This window comes from Dermacentor andersoni, chromosome 3, assembly GCF_023375885.2.
Source record: "Dermacentor andersoni chromosome 3, qqDerAnde1_hic_scaffold, whole genome shotgun sequence".
NCBI lineage: Eukaryota > Metazoa > Arthropoda > Arachnida > Ixodida > Ixodidae > Dermacentor > Dermacentor andersoni.
In genome coordinates this window covers 177,881,478-177,903,164 of record NC_092816.1, presented here as the reverse complement: position 1 = coordinate 177,903,164, position 21,687 = coordinate 177,881,478, and the positions used below count along the sequence as shown (strand labels likewise).

Below are 21,687 nucleotides of genomic sequence, written 5' to 3'. Positions count from 1 at the left end.
CGCCGCACGGACCTGTCATTAATCCTAAGCTATTTCACAGCGAATAACTGCCTCTGTCGAGTTTACTCGCAGCAAAATTTCAACGGTAGCGCAGCGTTGAGCAGCTACGGCACAGCCTTTCCAACAAACTCTGGTCCCGAAGAGCACTGTTCTTTAGTGCGCACAACAACCTCGCCACGCCGCTGCGCTCGCCGCTCTTGGTTGTTAGGCGTTAGCCATACAGCGCGACATCAAATCACGCGGGACGATGCATGGAGTAGGTGCCAGACAAGGACGGCTCCATCGTCAGCCTCCTTCCCACATGGCGTCAGCCACCAATTTCACTGCTGCTGACAACGCAATACGAACGGGGCTGACGGTGCTCAACACGTGGCTGACGAAGCCGATTACTCTGGCGTGGTGCTCTCCCACCATTCTGCGGTTCCCGCTTGCTTCGCGTTGACATTCCAAGCAGTCGTGGAGGAGCAGCTTTCGTAACATCGAATGCAGCGGTTTGTGGCGAACCCTACCGACGTGCCAAGAAATGGGAACAAGAGAGCAGACGTTGGGCATAAATCAGGCAGACTAACGTTCGTGGTTTCTCGAGCGCCTGACGCATGCAATATATGTATAATGAAATAAAGTGCTGGGCATGACGTAACCAGCGGTGATGACAGTCAGCATTACTAAGCAAATGTCCCTCAATGGGGCAGTAGCGGAACGCACTATATGATTGGGTGCTCGACAGTTGCTTCATAGCAGTAAGTTATCAGTAATAGTTGCAGGCGAAATAGCTCTTCACCAATCCAATCATCGTCGACGGCCACAAATTTTTTTTTTTTTCGCTCTTCAGCGCAGTTTCTATGGACGCAAGGCGTTTCTATTCGGAACTATGCGAAACGTACTGTAAGTCATGCGGCCGAAGTTGTCATCGATGAGGGTGACCTTGATGCCGCTTCCCTTGACGCAACAAGTGCGGCCGTCGATGAGGAAGTGGTGGTTCTTGCTCGTACACGGCAGCACCCTGATGTTCTCCTCGAGCAGGTTACGGTGCTCGAACTGCAGCTCCCGCTCGGCGACCGCCAACGTGCACGCGACCTGGCCGATGATGCTGATCGCTTGCGCGGGCTTGAGCTGCGCGCAGTGTTGGGACACAGTTTTAAGCAAACCTATTCGGCATTAGAATTTAGTACTGAGCTAATTGGTAAACATGCGTCTTTCTGCTCGTGCAGCGCTCACAAAAAGCAAGGACTAAGAAACAAATGCAAAGGCACTCAGTCAGCGCACGCACTGTACACTTCGCACCTGTACATTCGGCGTACTGTGTATTTGGCGCCTCGAGTTTATAAATTCTACCTGGTTTCGTAAAGCTATCATCAACCTCAAACTGTTCACAAGGTATTTTAACGTTACTGGTTCTTCAGTAACAGACTGCGTTATTTCCTTTATCGTCTGGCTCGAGATATCGAACAAAGATTGTCTGCTAAAACAAAAGCGTACATTGCCCTTGACCTGCCACATAGTGTGCCCATAATAATGACGGAGGATATTGATACCGGGGACACACATGCATAAACAAAGGGAATTAAATCGTCTTTTTCATGTCAGAGGACACCACCGCAATTAAGGAGAGAACCGTCAGCGCTCTTATTAAAACTACAATATGATTGAATTGTGTGTTGGTAACACGCCGGCATGGACTAAGACTTGGCTTCACGTATTCGGTCAGAATAAGCAATAGATCTACAATGAACTCTTCAGTTTCTCCATACTTATGCCTCGAACAAAATGAGCAAAGTTCCTGCAGTAGCTGTTAATGTACAACTGAATAAAAATAAGAGACCAGCTCTTCTTCACGCGTTACTTCCGGTTCTGGCCGTTCAGCGACGTCGACGAGAGAAAGTGTTTTGCAGCAGCGCTGAAAAAAAAAAAAACGCAATTCGTCTTATCGTTCCTGTGCCGGATGCTTCACTCTACAAATTACGCACCAGAGATACGTTGTGCTGTTCCTTCATTGAAATGCTGCAAAGGACGAGTGTTTATTCATGCGCCCTCCTTCCACGTATTACGAGCAAACATTGAAATAAAAATGCGTTCGGTGGTTTTACGTGCCAAAATCACAATATGATTATGGGGCACACTGTAGTGCGGCACTACGGATCCGTTGTGACCACCTGGGGTTGTTTAACGAGAATCTAAATCAAAGTGCACAAGCGTGTTTGCATTTCACCCCTATCGAAGTGCGGACACCACAGCCTTATAGTAGCCGTGACATTGGACTGCTCTGCCACGAAGGCACTGCCGTGGGAAGGAGGAAGCTTTGAATCTGGAGCTCCTACCTCGATTAATGGGAAATAAACTAAGAGGTCATTTTTTTTTTATAGCGAAGGGCATTCTTTGCAGAATTTACGTGTTTTGAGGTGTGTCCGTATCTAACCTATTTAACGCGAACTTTGGCGACTGCTTGAATACCCCAACAGAAAACTTAAGAACGGGAAGCCTGGAATCATTGGGTAAGTGCACCTGGGCATATGAGTCTAGTTGTGTAAATATTCTTGGCGAATACTTCTGAATTGGCATGCGCCACTGGGCAGGTGCCCGGATAGGCAAGCAGAACAAGAGGCAAGAACTAATAAGTCTGCTACAGAAAATTGAAGTCAGGTACGGAGAACTGAAGAAACCGGCAGCAAAAGCAACCAGAATCGGTCCAAGAAATGAACAGGGTGGGAATGCAGCGTGCATTGAATGAGGAGATATGAGCTGCAAGAAAAGGAAGACGATGTGGGCAGCAGAAAATTGAAGAAGTCGGCCACACAGAAGTGGAGAATTTGGCAAGACCATCTCTCGCTGCATTGCCTCAGTGATCATCCTATTAACGTCGAAATTCACTGTGAAACGAGTTATGTCAGGTTTTCGTTTTCTTTTTTTAGCTTTCGACTGCACGTTAAATACTGTAAGCATTGAAGTGCGTCTCAAGTGGTCCCTCTGGATCATCAAAGTGACTCGTCAGCATTTATATGACAATAAAACAGTTAAACTTCCCTTTCATAGATATCTTTAAACTTAATATAAAAGAACTCCAGGGAAAACATGGGGAAGGCGGGAGATGGAAATTCATGACGATGAGGAAAACGAGAACAAGGTAAAAGCGGGAGCCAACGTTTCGCCAAGTGGACTTCTCTTTTCACCTTGTTTTCGTTTTGGTAATATAAATAAACTGTAGCTTCCACAGATTACTGCTAACATGCTCTTACTTAAGCAAAGCGCGCGAAAAAAGGAAAGTTACGTTTTCTAGTATTAGGTGTCTCGCGTGCGCACTGTTCCATATGACTTGTATGACAATGCATTATAACAGCCGGAGAAGCAGCTGCGTGAATACCCCAACAGAAAACTTAAGAACGGGAAGCCTGGAATCATTGGGTAAGTGCACCTGGGCATATGAGTCTAGTTGTGTAAATATTCTTGGCGAATACTTCTGAATTGGCATGCGCCACTGGGCAGGTGCCCGGATAGGCAAGCAGAACAAGAGGCAAGAACTAATAAGTCTGCTACAGAAAATTGAAGTCAGGTACGGAGAACTGAAGAAACCGGCAGCAAAAGCAACCAGAATCGGTCCAAGAAATGAACAGGGTGGGAATGCAACGTGCATTGAATGAGGAGATATGAGCTGCAAGAAAAGGAAGACGATGTGGGCAGCAGAAAATTGAAGAAGTCGGCCACACAGAAGTGGAGAATTTGGCAAGACCATCTCTCGCTGCATTGCCTCAGTGATCATCCTATTAACGTCGAAATTCACTGTGAAATGAGTTATGTCAGGTTTTCGTTTTCTTTTTTTAGCTTTCGACTGCACGTTAAATACTGTAAGCATTGAAGTGCGTCTCAAGTGGTCCCTCTGGATCATCAAAGTGACTCGTCAGCATTTATATGACAATAAAACAGTTAAACTTCCCTTTCATAGATATCTTTAAACTTAATATAAAAGAACTCCAGGGAAAACATGGGGAAGGCGGGAGACGGAAATTCATGACGATGAGGAAAACGAGAACAAGGTAAAAGCGGGAGCCAACGTTTCGCCAAGTGGACTTCTCTTTTCACCTTGTTTTCGTTTTGGTAATATAAATAAACTGTAGCTTCCACAGATTACTGCTAACATGCTCTTACTTAAGCAAAGCGCGCGAAAAAAGGAAAGTTACGTTTTCTAGTATTAGGTGTCTCGCGTGCGCACTGTTCCATATGACTTGTATGACAATGCATTATAACAGCCGGAGAAGCAGCTCCTGTCTTGAGTATAACATGGAACGACCGTCCGTCACTACGTTGTCCCCGTTTCGCGGCAATCCAGTGGCTCGCCTTGCCTCGGCGTGGAATTCATTGTCCCCTGCTCTTTCTCGGAATCGAGATGGCTGCCCGACTGCGGCGCCACCACAGCCACTCGTCAAGTCTGCTTTCAATTTTGACTAAAACCAGTCGACTCTTCGTTCTTAGCATGCGAAAACAAGCATTACTTGCCCCCGCTAAACCGTGCTCCCAACAAGCTTTCCCTTTTCATCACTTTCTGCTTTTCGAACTGGTTTCTCGGTAGAAATGTTCCAGCATTACAAGGACTGAAAGTCGGTAGCGTTGGTCTGAATTCGTGTCATTACTTGAGGGCAGTAACACGTTTTTACGCTGCTAACAACTTTTGCGCTTAGGCATCCATCCTGTCCTCTCTGCATACATTTGATAGCAAACTTCTAAACATACAATAGACTCCCTTTAAAACGAACTCGAAGGAACCAGGAAAATTTTTTCGCCTTATTAGAAATATTTCTTATCATAAGAATAATTGGAAACATGACCAGGTGCATCCAAATATCATACTTCAAATCAGGAAATGAAGTAGACTTAAACGGGGGAAAATAACATATTTACTTAGCTGAATTTAATAGAACAGTGTTTTCAATTGGCACTCTTGCTTGGCTTCATCCGGACCGTGACGGATGTTTGGCGCTTCTGTGCAAATCCGCGAGCAGCCACAAAGGATGTCATCTCATTGACTGACCTTAAAAATCGTTCTATACCTTCGTGCTATTGGAAAAAGTTCGCTATGGAGGTAAAGGAGGCATCTGCCGCCTCAGAAGTCATCGGTGCAGGCTCCGAGGTAGCAAAAGTGCGAAGGCGCGTGCTGAGCACGCGCCAAACCAATGCAACCTAGAGGAAAGTCTACGTGACGTTGAGAGAAGGGGAAAAGGCGATACGACGCGAAGCGGCGCGGAGGAGGAAGGTAGGCGGAGGCTCACTGGATTGACCACCTTCGGCAGTTGCTACAGGTTTGCTTTGCTTTAGGGATGTAGCGGTTTCGTCTCGTGGTAACATCGACATATCGCCATACGCTTTCTGTGCGAGTGAAAGCATGCGACGGTGAGCGGACAACGGCGGCTCCATCTCGCGTGCGCAAAGGAGGAAAGAAGGAGATAGAATCGCGCCGTTACCCTTCGCGCACATGGCACCGGGGAGGAGACTGAGGGGGTGTTGTACTTCGGCCGCGTGCGGGCGCGTGCCTAACTTAAATGCGAGCTGCTTTGGGGTCAGAGTCTAGGTGGCCGATGGCTCGTAGCTTTGGGTGCACTGTGTTCTCGCCACTCAGTTTGTGTTGAAGCGATAGACAGTGCGAAGGCCTCTTCGCTCGCTGCTGCTGCCGCGATTCCTCACGGCAGCGTTCTGGCAGCGAGCTTCTGTGGTCATCGAGTGTGATATGTTCATGTTTGCCTGTGCGCGCTGACATCCTGCTTGTTTATTTATTCAGTACGCGAATGTTTACAAAAGGGCGTTCCACTCCGGCGGCTTCTGCGTATGGCGCGGCAGCGCGAGCCCCGTCTTGAATACGATTGGTGATGCGGACCGTCTAAGTGCGCCGAGGGCCGATGGCTTCGTAGGCTCTATAGCACCCATGCGCTTGCGCGTCACCCGTGTTTACAAAGTGAAACGTCACTCTCTGCTTGTTTCCTCCTCTTGTTTTCACATGAGTCCACGGGCGATGTGCGCCGCAGGCCTCTAGTTTGGTGCTTCATGCGCGTGCCCCCGGGCATGGCGCATCCAGGCATTTATAGCCTCCAGGATGGGTAGCAGTGGCGGTAACTCCGAATGTTCGTCTTAACCAGACAGCATGTCTCAGGCAGTTCATGCTAAGCAATTTTTTTTTTGCATTGAGTCTATGGAAAACAAAAGAAACGTTCGCATGTTGTTCGTTATATGCGAGATTTCAGCTTAACTGAGTTCATCTGAGCGAGAGTTCACTGCTGTTCCCAAAACGTGTATCAGTGACTACAGCAATTTCGGGAAATTTGCTGGTGGGCTAGTTGTTCATCTTCACGATTAAAACAATGCAAAGAAATGAAACGACATAAAGAAAAGATAGACAAACCTCCCTAGTCTAGATTTTTGCCGTGTTTTCGTCTTTTACTGCTGTTATTACTTGATCTGCATCAAAAACGATTTCCCATTGGACGCAAAAATGTCTTACGCTCTACGAAACCACCTGATATGATTTTGAGCAGTCAGGGTTCTTCGAGTGAGACGACATATTAGCTGGAATGCAACAATGAGCCAAAATACATCGCCATTTTTATATGTGTCTGTCATTCTAAAGGATAAATAGAACTCCGCAGCACTTCCCCACATTTGTAGTATGTTCATTTTACGCCTTACGTTACTAATGCGTCGTAGCTGGCCTAGTTTTCCATCCTGCAATGCGAAATAATATTCCATCTGAAAGCAGGGTGTGCATGGAGGTTAGCCTTGATGCAGTAAGGTTTTCTCGCATTCAGAAGTGCTGCACACTATTTCATTTAGAGCAGTAGAAGTAATGTTGAAGTTCTTTTCAGAACGAAATTTCCTTAGAAAGCAGACCTTCCCGCAAACTCCTCGCATGCACTCACGCACGCACCCACGCACATACGCACACACTAATAGACAAATGAAGCAATGCCTTTACCCATCTAAATAGATTTTTCAGAAATTACTAAAACCTTTCTTCGATTTATTTAGACTAGGAGAGAAATGCCATATCAAATGTGCTGGCTACAAGCATTTGAGAGTGGAGTACTGTAACGCATGGCAAAGATCTCGCTGTAAAGGACTGAACAGTCAAGAAGGCAAACCTTTCCTTTGATGTACGAATGCTCCTTATATTCGACGGTATTTCAAATATTTCTATTTCTTTACATGCGTCCGCTTACCTTAGAATGAAGCACACTTGGACCACAGTAGTCGCTCTCCACCAGGAGGTAGTGCTGCTCCTTCGGCCTCATATCTGCAGAACGAAGTAATCGCGCCTGAAATCACTACATCAACAGCTAAATGCACCTATCTTTATGAAGGCACTGCATGTTTTTCAGACACGCTTCCAAGTGTGCAGGTCGCACATGATAGAGACTAGGCAGAGTGTAAGGTCAACATCGAAACAAATCAAATTGCATTCGCAGGAAGCGAAAGACACAGGCACATCCAGAAAACGTGGAAAACGCGACCGAATTTTAGTTGGACATGCGCTAAGTGGCGCAACCGCAAGAGTTAAATTTGTCCTGTGTTTTTTCGGCAGGCTTGATTGATTGCGTACAAAGACCGATAATCCATTGACTCACCGAAAACGTTCCAGTGCTTGCACGCAACTTGCGAAATGTTGTCTAGTATGCATTACTACTGGTTGCAAATAAGCCACAATTTCATGTTCAAATTTCCAAGAGTTTATGTTCAGATCTGCTAACCTCAAATCTGTCTGCGCATTGCGCACTCAACAATATTACACGGCTCCTTTAAGGGTTGTGCGTAAATCAGTGATGTCCAGATTTCCACCCTTAGAAATTCTGGAACATCTGTAATGATTAGACCCGTCCAGCTGAGTCTGATAAGATATAAGTCTTTATTTTGTGTTTCGAAAGCGTCATTGTGTAAGGCGGTTGCTTAGCAACTCAATGCTGCTAAGTAGCTGATCAGCACTACGCTTCCTTCTTCAAGCGCCCCAGGGTCATGTACCGTGTGTGATCAACGATGATCGACGTAGTTGTACGAAGGAAGTTTTTCATCGAGGACGAGCCAAAAAAAAAATTTAAGGCCCACTTAGTTATCTCTTCGTGAATGAATACGAAAGCATTGCGACCACCGCACGATGCTTAGATATTATGTCACAACGTAAGGTCGTGGGTCCGACTCCCACCAAACTTTCAGGGTTCTAGTCCTAACAAAGGTCGTCCGTTCGAGTGTCTTAATTCACTCTCTCAATTAACTGTGCCTTAATTATATTCGCATTATTTACAACAAAAGGTCGTCGGTATGACTCCCACCAAAAATCGAGGGCTCGTCACCGATGGTCACGCCAACGCCGACATCTATGCCGGATTTCCCGCCTGATGAGCCATACATTACTTGCGCATTAAAAAGCTGTTGAGGTTTTCTATGTTTTTCTGCTTCAGTGAGTGGCATTGGACTCCGTGTTAAAATTTCTACTAAGCCATTATTTCGTTAGGGATCAAGCACACACTCTCGATGCAGCAAAACGGCCAGTTTAACTGAGTCTCAAGGTTGAGGTACTTGGTGATTCCTCACAATAAAAAACAGCGAAAAGACGAGACATATAAAAGGACAACGCTGCGTCCGCGATCTCTTTTTGTGTCTTGTCATTGCACTCGCATCTATCAGAAGGTGCTTGATTTCTGTCCAGCGTACCTAACGCAATTACTGTGATATATTTGTGAACAAAAGCCCATACGTAGAACACTGACGTAAAAAAAAAAGGTGAGTGCGTGAAAATCGGCAGCAAATGGAACTATACATATGCAGCTGAGATTCACGAGCAGATATGTTGGTGTGCCTTTGCACAATTGTGAACATAAAAGATATCCAACAAATCATTTAGAAAGTAGTTCTTCATATCGCGATAAAACTTGCCAGGGTGCGGCTGGTAGCACCGCGAATGTTTCAGAGCGTATTCGTCGTACGCTTTGACGAAGTTCTGTGGCAGGGTGTCGACCACGAACAAAATTCTGGAAAAACACAACAAAAGAAGACGCAAACTAAGTCGCGCAAATAGTTCTTTTTTATTCTCCATCTCTCTACGCTTTGTGGGCAGTTCCACTCACCTGCGTATAATCCTGAAGCCGTAAGACTTATTGGTTAGGCCCATATGCAGGTCGCTTAGCTTCCTGTAATATGCAAAATACATTGGATACTTGTTTAGTTTCAGAAGTATCGCATACTACCACTCCTGTCTTTATCGGAAATGTAAATATATGGCCGAGACAAACGATTAGCCTCGAACGAATTTTCGCACGTCACATTGCACTTATATTACGTAATCACGCGTGGCAGTTTTGACAACACAACCAGTTACTGAAAAAAGACTAAGCATTTACAAACGTCATAGCTGGCTTTCTAACTTATCAATGCTGCTACAACGGCAATGTGCGCAGGGTGTCGTAAAAATCAGCCTTTTTACTACATTGTAACAAAACAGATCCGGAAATGGTTACAGGCCTATCTCCTACTGGCTCTCTTCTTATTGCTGCATACTGTTATGTAGGCCACTAGAATTACGTCTACTACTTCTAACATCCTCAATTTAGTACTCGCCCCTAAGCCTGAACTTTTTCATCCCATGTCGTACCTACCGGGGCTAAGCGATCACTTACTGCTTCGTTTTTCTTTGACTTGCACCGTACCTCATAAGAGTAACCACAAAAAATATATCCATGACTATCAACACGCTGGTTATGATGATAATAACCCCGAGCTCTTAGCCCTTTTAGATGATTACTTGCTTAACTTTCATGATCGCTCCGTGAATACTAACTGGAATTTCTCCAAAGAAAAAGTTTATTTATCGAGAAATACGTTCCACACATAGTCATTGCGTCAAACTGGCAATCGCCATGGTTCACTCAATCGTGAAAAAGGCGCTGTAATAAGAAAAAAACGCATTTTTCGCTCTGCGAAACTAACCGCTACTCAAGAACATTGGAGAACTTATCAGGCCGTGGCTACAGAATGCAAAAAAGCTCTCAAGCACACCAAGGATTTATTTTTGAATACTGCATTATTATTTCTTCCAATTCCCCTAGGCAATATTGAAGTGCAGCAAACAAGAGGAAGTTCAGCTCAAGACTCAAGCGATCAACTGATCCAACTTGATCAATGTGGAAATGTTCTGAACTCTGTATTTGTTTTCGCTTTTCCACAAATGCCTATTCTGTAACCCGTCTCTATCCCGGTACTGACTTTTCTTACCGATGGACCCTATTGTGTTTGATATTGCTGGCATAGAAAGAATAATAGATAAGTTAAAAGTTTCTTCATCATATGGCATTGATAATATAAATTCAAAGTTTTTAATCAGGACTAAAGTGAACAGTGCTAAATACTTTCTAATCTTCAGACAGCCTGCAATCAGGAAGACTGGAAGGTCGGGAGAGCCCTTGCACAAATCTGGGGATAGCCATTCGCCATATAACTATCGGCTTATTTCACACTCGTGCATTCCCTGTGAAATTACGGAACATGTCATTTACTTTCTCCTTGCATCATTCCTGCAGTCAAATGCCTTTTTTGCAGACCCTCAGCACAGATATCGCAAGTCATTTTCCTGTAAACGTCAACTTTTATCATTGACACGAGCTCAATTCCATAATTGACAGGGGTTCCATTGTTGACTCTATCTTCTTAGATTTTTTTAAAGAGTTTGACAAGCTTTCTCATCAACTGGTGTTTTTAAAGCTAAGTAAATTTCACCTTGATCCTAACGTTCTTCAATGGCTGCACTCTTTTATCCCCGATCGCCCACAATTTGTCACAGCTAATAGTACTTCCTCGGTCACTTCTGCAGTTGAATAAGCTGTGCGACAAGGCTCTGTGCTAGGACCTTTGCTTTTTCTCATTTATCTTAAAGATTTACTTGATAGATTATGCTCATCAATTGATCTTTTTACAGACGACTGTTTCATCTACCGCGAAACCAACAACGACTTTGATATAGGTCTTCTTCAGTCCGATATCAACCATGCGCCTGACAGGGCTAACACGTGGAACAATCAACTAAACATTAACAAATGTAAGTACCTGCGCAGGTCTCGTCCTAATACTACATTGCTTTCATATTTCAATACTAGTAACCTTGAATCTGTGTCCTGTTACAAATATCTAGGGGTATTTATTTCTTCTAATATTTCTTGAGAGATGCATGCACACCATATAACCAACAACACTAATCGCATACTGGGCTACATATGCCGCAATTTTTATCTTTCTTCTGGTTCAGTGAAACTACTTTATAAATCGTTAGTTCGTCCTAAACTTGGATATGCTGCATCTTTCTGGGACCCCATTGAAGAGACGCTCATCTATCAACTTAGACCTGCCCAAAACCGAGCGGCTCGCTTCATCCTTTCTAATTATCACCGTGACTCCAGCGTCACTACCATGAAAGCAAGCTGATCATTACCATTGCTGTCACAAAATAGCAAAATATTCCGCCTTCACCTGTTCCATAAGATATATTATGAAAACTCTATTCTTAAGAATAAATTGATAACCCTCCCTTGCTACGTTTCAGCTTGCATCGACCATCGTCAAGAGGTTGGTTTTCCTTCATGCCACACCAACCATTCTTTTTTTCAATTCATTCATCCCCAGCACGTCAGCAAGTTGTAATCTCCTTCCACGATCTCTCGTCAATATATCTGGTAATTCTAAGTTCAAAGCTGCTTTAACTAAGATGCTGTTGTCAGAAACACAAGAAATTGTAGCATTGTCACCCTTCTTATTCTTCTTAGCCGATTGTTTTTTTTTTGCCCTTTTTCATCCAACCAAACTTTCTTCGTAGGCATATATTACTCTTTACTGCGTCGTTTCTTTTATTTTATTTCATTGTTGATAAGGTCTCTTTAAGCTTTGTGTGCTCCACGCTTTTTTCTTTTTCCTTGAACTATGCGCCATTCATTGTTAATTTCCTTTATTGTAGTCATGTAACCCTTTCTTTTTCTTTTTAGCTTTATATAAATTTACTGCTGTCTTCTTTTTCAACTTTATCGAATGCACGCCCACTCCCCTTTGTAATGCGCTCGGGCCCTGAGGGTAATGAGATAAATAAACCAAAATAAATACCCACAATCATAAAGCAAACGTCATCATAGAACATGCATGGGTCGCCCTTCAGTGCCTCTGGCGCATTGTCACTATGCCACCCCGGACAGCCATTCGCGTATGACGCTACCAACCGTCTCGGCAGCGCCTGCGCACTGCAAGAGAAGCTCCTTGCGAGAATGTCATGGCCCACCTGCTGCTGAAGACGACGCAGTACACCTTGGACACCGAGTGCGTGTCGATGGAGTACAGCTGCACGACCGTATCCGTGGCCGTCGGCTCCCTGCTGCCCACGTCAACCATGTAGGTTTCGGAGTCCACGCTCTCTGCTTTCTTCCTCAGCTTGGCGCCTTTGTACCTACGCACGAATCCGAAATTTCCAAATGGAAAAAGCAGCAGCGGTGGTTGGAGGCTTTGTTGCTCTCTTGTATACCCCCTACCCCTTCTTTCCAATAAAGGAATGCTGTAACAATTGCAGACGTCTCAAAGAGTTCATCAAAAATCTCGTCGGAAGTGTTCCATAAAGAGATAAGATCTGTAGAAAAGCCACATCACTTCCAGAATATCTCTTACAAAGTAGTGTGGAAGCGACAAGCACGATTGCGTAAGAATAAAATACTTTATGAGCACGCATAAAGTTACACATGGCAATACGCTGACATCGGTAAACATAAAGGAACAAAATTACGCAAATAAAACGGATGCTAACGAACTGGCTAAACCCTCAGAGGTTGTGTTCATCGATGATGTAGTCAAGCACTCCAACTATTTCAAGGCGATCAGTAGAAAACAATGCATGAAAGTGTTAGTGTTGGTAGTGAAAGTGTTAGTGTTAGTGAAAGTGTTTAGTCACACACACGCTCAATTCCTGAAGTGTTCAAAAGACAATACGATGCACAAATTTGTGGTAGAAACTGCGTTACGCAAAGCTTTTCCATGCAGTTATGACAGTCCTATAAGACTGCTGAGCCTTCTCGTATTTTTATATCTCAACGAATATTTTTACTTCCATAGGGCTTGGTCACGGTTTCGACAACACAATTTGTGATCGTTGTCTGAGCTGAACCAAGCATCTAAGTGCATCTTGCTAACAACACTTTCAGCTTACATTCCTACGGGCACTGCTCTGCCTTGCAAATAAACGTTAAAATTCTAGTAATGGAAACCAGACGAGGGTTAGAAAAATAGGGAGACATTCTATAGCTAGCAACGCCACAGTTCGAAACATTAGTTCAAGTTAAAGTACTTCCATTTTTCTGATTTGAATCGATACACAATCCATTGACACGGCTAACATTTCCAGGGTCAACTATTCAACCGTCCCACAATGCCGAGCTGTGATAGGACGGCACCTATACGATGGCGAGGAAATGGGCAATGATTTCCAAGTTAAAGCTTAGTACGACTTCTTGCTAATGATTCCTCGCTCGCCTTAAAGGTTGCTCAAGACATCTGCATAATTTTCCCCGCTACTAGCTATGATGTAGTTTCCACTGTGAGTTTACTTCTTGATGTATTTCACGTACACTATGAGCGGCCATGTTGATCACTGATCATTGGAACTCCGGTTACCGGTACTTTTGGGGCGTCGGTAGATGCATGTGGTAAATTTACGTATGCCCACAGCCGAAAATGCGCAAGCCGCCGTGGTTGCTTATTGGCTACGGTGCTCGGCTGCTAAGCACGAGGTCGCGCGATCGGATCCTGGCCTAGGCGGTCGCATTTCGCTGGGGACGAAATGCGAAAAACACCCGCGTACATTAGGTGCACGTTATTTAGGTGCACGTTATTAACCCCAGGTGGTACAAATTTCCGGAGTACCCCACTCCGGCATACCTCATAATCAGAGCGTAGTTTTGGCACGTAATACCCCATAATTTAATTTAAGCAGGCCTAAAGCAAAATTAAAAGAGCACGAAACAAGGACACGTAGAAGAGTTAACAAAACAAGCAAGAACAACAGAGCGCTTGTGTTGTTCAGTCTTGTAGGGGCCCTTTTTCTGCACTTTCTTTAATTTTGCTATATACCATAAACCAACTAACCCAGGGGGACGCCAAAGGGGACGCCAAAGACTTGAAAAATTATAGACCGATCAGCTTACTGTCCGTTGCCTACAAAATATTTACTAAGGTAATCGCAAATAGAATCAGGAACACCTTAGACTTCTGTCATGCAAAGGACCAGGTAGGATTCCGTAAAGGCTACTCAACAATAGATCATATTCACACTATCAATCAGGTGATAGAGAAATGTGCGGAATATAACCAACCCTTATATATAGCTTTCATTGATTACGAGAAAGCGTTTGATTCTGTCGAAACCTCAGCAGTCATGGAGGCATTACGGAATCAGGGTGTAGACGAGCCGTATATAAATATACTGAAAGATATCTATAGCGGCTCCACCGCCACCGTAGTCCTCCATAAAGAAAGCAACAAAATCACAATAAAGAAAGGCGTCAGGCAAGCAGATACGATCTCTCCAATGTTATTGACAGCGTATTTACAGGCGGTATTCAGAGACCTGGATTGGGAAGAATTCGGGATAAGAGTTAATGGAGAATACCTTAGTAATTTGCGATTCGCTGATGATATTGCCTTGCTTAGTAACTCAGGGGACCAATTGCAATGCATGCTCACTGACCTGGAGAGGCAATGCAGAAGGGTGGGTCTAAAAATTAATCTGTAAAAAACTAAAGTAATGTTTAACAGTCTCGGAAGAGAACAGCACTTTACAATAGGTAGCGAGGCACTGGAACTGGTAATGGAATACATCTACTTAGGGCAGGTAGTGACGGCGGATCCGGATCATGAGACGGAAATAATCAGAAGAATAAGAACGGGCTGGGGTGCGTTTGGCAGGCATTCTCAGATCATGAACAGCAGGTTGCCATTATCCCTCAAGAGAAAAGTGTATAATAGCTGTGTCTTACCAGTACTCACCTACGGGGCAGAAACCTGGAGGCTTACGAAAAGGGTTCTACTCAAATTGAGGACGACGCAACGAGCTATGGAAAGAAGAATGATAGGTGTAACGTTAAGGGATAAGAAAAGAGCAGATTGGGTGAGGGAACAAACGCGATGTAATGACATCTTAGTTGAAATCAAGAAAAATAAATGGGCATGGGCAGGACATGTAATGAGGAGGGAAGATAACCGATGGTCATTAAGGGTTACCGACTGGATTCCAAGGGAAGGGAAGCGTAGCAGGGGGCGGCAGAAAGTTAGGTGGGCGGATGAGATTAAGAAGTTTGCAGGGACGGCATGGCCGCAATTAGTACATGACCGGGTTGTTGGAGAAGTATGGGAGAGGCCTTTGCCCTGCAGTGGGCGTAACCAGGCTGATGATGATGATGATGAACTAACCCAGCAGCAAGCTATGTTTCAGGAGGCCCCATACGTCGAACACGCGGCCCTTATGCACACACGAGGTTCGTCACCGGGGAAATGAAAAAAAATGGAAGCAAAGCATGTGCTCTGAAATTCTTTCTCTTGTAATTGTCGTTATGCCAGTTCGCACAACACGCACTACACCCATCGCATTCGGCCATTAGTCTAAGTGTGCATTGCGTGCTCACTTACCCGAATATTACATGACGCACTGAGAGAACCCCAACCACTATATCCTAGCGCCTCTACTAGAATGTCTCTCGTCGACAAGGTGCCCTTTTTTTTTTTTAAAAGAAACTGAATTGGCTTTAAAATGTGAAGATCCGCAGTATGTTGAAAAGCTGGTCACAACTAGTGCGCGTGCCACTGCGCAGCGATCTCCGATCAAACTTGGGCAGTACCACCGTCAATCTCGTGAGGCGAGCGCAGCGCATTCGGACGGGGCAAAAGCAAAACGACTGCGAGTGACGTGAACATAATTCTCACGTGAGCCTGATCGCCCAGCTCGCCGGCTTGGGAACAACACATGCCGCAGATTCAAATGCCAAATTACGCGGACGCACTGTCCCTACAAAGTACAGCGCACACCGGTACAGAGAGTAGATGCACAGTACTAAGGCGGGGACACATGAGCGAAGAGCGCTGCGAAGTTCGCAACAGCGCACCGGTACGGGACGGGTCGCAACGGAAGTCCGGCGGCCGTCGCCTGTATCCAGCGAAGTAGATGTGACCGGCATGCCGCATGCGAAGCCCCGCACCGGCGAGCCTGAGCAGCCAATGAGAGCGGGGAGAGCGCAGCGTCACAATGACGTGTAGCTAACCGAGTGGCGCACCTTAATAAAACGAAAAGAAAACCAAAACCCACTGCAGAAACATGTTGCCAGCGCCATACCAAAGCTTGCGCTAAAGTTAGGCATCTTTCGTAACTCTTTTATTACAACAATTATGGCACACTCTTAAAACGGTTGCACCCTTTGGGGTGTATATTTGTCCAACAACGATGATCATCATCTGCCTTGCTTGCGTTTCCTTTCTTGAAAAGTCGGCGCTCGCTACTTTCCTGTCGAGAATGCTGTGTCAACTGATAACGCGCAAGCCGTTGCTGACCGAGTAGTACCGGGTTCACAGCGTTAAAGAAAGGAAACGCGGGAAAGACAGATGACTTATCGTTGTGGGACAAGATAAGCCCCAAAGAGTGTAATTTTCTTTAAGAGTGCACAATAGAATGTACAGGCGACATTATTTATAATGAAAGACGATGGTACCTCACGTTAAAAGAGCGTGAATTGTCCTCATGTTTTCGAGTTCCTCACGTGGATTCCCAAGAAGCGAAGAGCAGTCTAGTAACATTGAATATAGGCGCAGCTTCACAGAACCGGCGCCGCCATCGCGCCGATGGTGCCGTCGCTCCCACGTTTTCCACGCCGGCAGTTCGGCGGCAGTTCGCAAGCGATGACTGGCGCGACGTGCCGGTCAGGTTTCCGCACACGTATCCAGCTTGAGATGTCTACGCGGCGATGTGACCAACGCGATACACGGAAGAATAGCGATGGCAGTTGTATGCAGAGAAGTATAGCACACATCTAGCGGCATATACTTATTCTAATATCCAGGTTTTCTGGACAAGGCAAACCCAGCGACGATTGATCCTGGCCATTTCAGAGGGTTCCCGAAAGGCATGCACGGGCTTTTCTTGTAGCGTTACGGGGTCAACGGGCTACGATAATCAACGGAATCATTCCGCGGGAGCTTTACTTCAATCGGAACAAATTCTTAGCGTTCGAACGTCGCACAGCGTTGACGAGAGATGCCATCGTGGACGGCTTTTGATTTTGACCATTCACTCCTGTTTTAATTTTTACCTATCCGTTTCGTTAAGGTTACCCCAATTATTTTCCTATGGATTTTGCTATCCGCACTCATGCGCTACCGCAGCAGCTGCAAATCGAGAAAAGATGTGCTTAAGAGGAAGCTTTAGGTCGGGTGCTCCTATCTAAATACATGTAAAAGGAGAATTCGCTTTTCTCGGGGCAACCACTGCACCAAATTTGGAGAGATTTGTTGCATTTAAAACAAAAGCTTAAAATCTAGTTACTGTTGCTTTCGAATGTTTGATTTAGGTCGTAAATATTTTATTAAAAAGTGGCAAATGTCAAAAATTTTCAGAAGACGAAACACACATTTACAACTCTAACTCCGCAATGAAAAGTCACATCACAATTATGTGAACTGCACCTAATAGTATACGTAAATGGGACAAAAGTGATATGTTACACGTGAATCTAAAGAAATTTAGTAATATGGAAATACAGCTTTTGCATAACCCTTGTACACACCGTAACAAATTCACGCTTTCAATGATCTAGTGAACGCCGTTTACAAAACCACGATATCTGATCTTGTTTCAGAGGTATTAATTTGTAAACTGCGTGCTTCTATTCTTGCAACGTTTAGAATTCTTGAAAATTATTTTAACAAACTTCAAGCGCTAAATCGAAATCCCACTTGCAACAGTGATGATGATGATGATGTGTGGTGTTTTGTGGCGCAAGGGCCAGGTTTGGCCAAAGAGCGCCATGACAGGTGGTAGTGTTAACGATGTATTATGGAAGATGTGACTTGGCTGTAAAGTGGCCTAAAAATAGTCGCTGTAAATGCGTAAAATCTATGTACTATAAAATTATGGCGATGACTAATGACGAATACTATGAACATTAAAATCCATCGTAAAAGAATGATGCATTGTTTAAAATATGCGAGATGTTAAATTGCTTAGAGCACGACTGCCTCGCCAGAGCCCTTGAACAACAAGGGCCTAGAGGCATGTGCTATTCAAAATAATTATCGCAGCGGCATCCTCTGGAGAGAGGAAGCGCTACGAACGTGTGGGGCTAATAACATGCAACACAACATCTTTCAAAAAACCTAGGACGGCGTTGCTATCAAAGAGTGGTTCTGGACCAAGTAGCATAACAGGATGAAGGGGGATGTGGTGCCGGTATGCTAAGAGAAAATGTTTTTTTCTTTCGGATTCGGCTTCCCGACACTCCAGTAGGACGTGGAGGACGGTCAGCCTCTCCCCGCATCTACCACAGGTTGGAGGCTCGTTTCCCGTGAGTAAAAAGTTATGTGTGCCAAAAGTGTGCCCTATTCTTAGACGGCAGAATAGGACATCTGTACGGCGGGATTTTGTTACAGGAGGCCAAAAACCTAATTGTGGCTTTAAAACATGCAGTTTATTATTTATTTCTTCGTCCCACATGCGTTGCCAATGCTTTCGTAGTTTCCTTCTTAAGAAAGGCTTCAGGTCTGTGACAGGGACCGAAGCAGTAGAATTAACTGCATGAGATGAAGTTGATGTGGCCATCTGGTCGGCTAGAATGTTTCCCTCGATGCCCCTGTGTCCAGGCACCCAGCATATAATCAAATGTTGGTTAGATATATATGCTTTACACAGTGCGGAATAGAGTTCATTAAATACTGGATTTTTGTGATTACAGAAAGACATCAAGGCCTTCACAACACTGAGGGAGTCTGTATATATAACTGATTTCTGGAGTTTTGATTTATTTATATGCTTTACGGCCGACAGCAGTGCGTAGGCCTCAGCCGTAAAGATACTAGTTTCCGGATGCAGTACGTCGGATTCCGAGAAGGATGGACCAACGGCTGCATAGGACACCCCGTCGTGTGACTTCGATGCGTCTGTGTAGAACTCCGTGCAGGAGTATTTGTGCTGGAGTTCCCGGAAATGCATTTGAATTTCAACCTCTGGAGCGTGTTTTGTGACTTTCATGAAAGATATATCGCATTGTATCAGCTGCCACTCCCAAGGAAGTAGCAGCTTGGCTGAATGCATTAGGCAAAGGTCGAGGAGTGGGACATGCATTTCATGACTAAGGTCCCTCACACGCAGCGAGAAAGGCTGTCTTACGGAGGGACGATTATGAAAGAGTGTAGCATATGTCAAATCATTAACGGTAGTATAACACGGATGCTGAGGATTAGAGTGGACTTTCAGAAAATATGTTTGGCTGATGTATGTTCTCTGAAGATGAAGTGACCACTCGTTCGATTCGGCGTATAAACTTTCAACAGGACTTGTCCTGAAAGCGCCGGTGGCTAAACGGATACCTAGATGGTGAATAGGATCTAGCATTTTTAGCGCACTCGGGGCGGCAGAGTGATAAATCACGGCACCATAGTCTAGGCGTGAACGAATGAGGCTTTTATAGAGTTTCAATAAAGACATCCTGTCACTACCCCATGTACTCTGGGATAGGAGTTTCATTATGTTCATCGTTTTTAGACATTTTTCTTTAAGATGTTGAATGTGGGGGACGAAAGTGAGTCTGTAGTCAAGTATGACACCTAGGAATTTGTGTTCTTTGTTTACAGGTATTTGTTGTCCACCCAGTTCTAAGCAAGGGTCTGGGATCATTCCTCTCTTTCTTGTAAAAAGAACGCAAGTGCTTTTGTTAGGATTGATCTTAAATCCATTCCTGTCTGCCCACATTGAGACTTTGTTCAGGCCATGCTGTACCTGTCTCTCACACACTGCGAGGTTACAGGATTTGAAAGCTATCTGAATGTCGTCCACGTAGACAGAGTAAAAGATGGCCTGAGGTAATGAAGCGCGAAGCGTGTTCATCTTCACGATGAAGAGTGTGCAGCTGAGCACGCCTCCTTGGGGTACACCCGTTTCTTGCGTAAAAGGACGTGAGAGTGCATTGCCTACTTTTAACCGGAACGTACGGTTTGACAGATAGCTTTCCATTATGTTAAGCATATTACCGTGGATGCCCATTTCTGACAGGTCTCTTAAGATTCCGTAACGCCACGTTGTGTCATAGGCCTTTTCCATATCGAGAAATATCGATAGGAAGAACTGTTTATGTATGAATGCCTCCCGAATATTTGCTTCAACACGTACGAGATGATCGGTTGTGGACCGCCCTTCTCGAAAGCCCAATTGATAAGGATCAAGCATTTTGCTCATTTCAAGGAAATGGATCACTCGCCGATTAATAATTTTTTCAAATACCTTACAAAGGCAACTTGTGAGGGCTATCGGGCGGTAACTTGCCACTGAGGAAGGGTCTTTGCCTTGTTTCAAAACAGGGACCACAATAGCTTCCTTCCATGCGGTTGGAAGGTACCCTCCATCCCAGATGGTGTTGAAAAGTGTGAGTAGTGTAACTTGCGTGTCATCGTGTAAGTTTTTGAGCATTTCATACATGATTCTGTCAGATCCGGGTGCCGAGCTCTTGCATGAGCTCAAGGCAGCTTTCAACTCAGCAATACTGAATGGGCAGTTGTAGGATTCACTCTGTGGACATTTTCTTTTGAGTGGCTTACGTTCTTCTATTTGCTTATATTTCAGGAAGGATTTCGAATAATGTTTTGAACTTGACACACTCTCAAAGTGCTCCCCAAGTGAGTCTGCCTGATGTTGCAGCGTATCACCCTGTGTGTTTACCAGAGGGAGTGAATATGTTTGTCTCCCTCTAATTCTATTTACGCGGTTCCAGACTTTCGCCTCATCTGTAAACGAGTTGATGTTCGATAAAAACTTTTGCCAGCTCTCTCTTCTGGCCTGTCGGCGGGTTCTCCTGCCTTGAGACTTACCTTCTTAAAGTTAACGAGATTCTCTGCAGTGGGCGAAGCGCGTAGCAACCCCCACGCTTTGTTTTAATTCCTACGTGCGACTCTACATTCATCGTTCCACCACGGGACATGCCGTTTGCATGTCGAGCCACTTACTTCACGTATGCATTTAGATGCGGCATCTATAATAAAAGCTGTAAGGTAATCCACAGCAGCATCAATTTGTAACGAGGACATGTCATCCCATGATATGCTAGTTATGGTTCGGAATTTCTCCCAGTCGGCTGTGTCAACCTGCCACCTAGGAGCCTGTGGTAGATATTCGTTTTCTTTAAGTGTTCTTAATAGTATGGGGAAGTGGTCGCTTCCGTAAGGATTGTTCGCAACTTCCCACTCCAGTTCAGGCAGTATAGACGGGGAAACTATGCTGAGATCAATTGAAGAAAAGGTATTATTTGCGAGACAGTAATAAGTGGGTTTCTTCTTATTCAAAAGGCACGCACCAGAAGAAAAAAGGAACTGCTCAACAAGACGACCTCGCGCATCTATACGACAGTCACCCCACAGGGAGCTGTGCGCATTGAGATCGCCAAGAACAAC

At 44.8% G+C, this 21,687-nt stretch overlaps 1 protein-coding gene across 2 annotated transcripts in view; it reads right to left on the bottom strand.

Annotated features, from left to right (window-relative positions):
- The window catches only part of LOC126524134 (serine/threonine-protein kinase haspin-like), a 60,527-nt gene that overhangs the window by 11,941 nt on the left and 26,899 nt on the right, over positions 1-21,687 (bottom strand). For both annotated transcript variants that reach the window (XM_055067306.2, XM_050172488.3), the window contains exons 6-10: positions 12,284-12,448; positions 9,096-9,158; positions 8,905-8,999; positions 7,197-7,270; positions 885-1,113 (exon numbers count right to left, since the gene is read on the bottom strand). In XM_055067306.2, the coding sequence (XP_054923281.1) occupies positions 885-1,113; positions 7,197-7,270; positions 8,905-8,999; positions 9,096-9,158; positions 12,284-12,448 (626 nt within the window). The remainder of the gene's footprint in view (positions 1-884; positions 1,114-7,196; positions 7,271-8,904; positions 9,000-9,095; positions 9,159-12,283; positions 12,449-21,687) is intronic.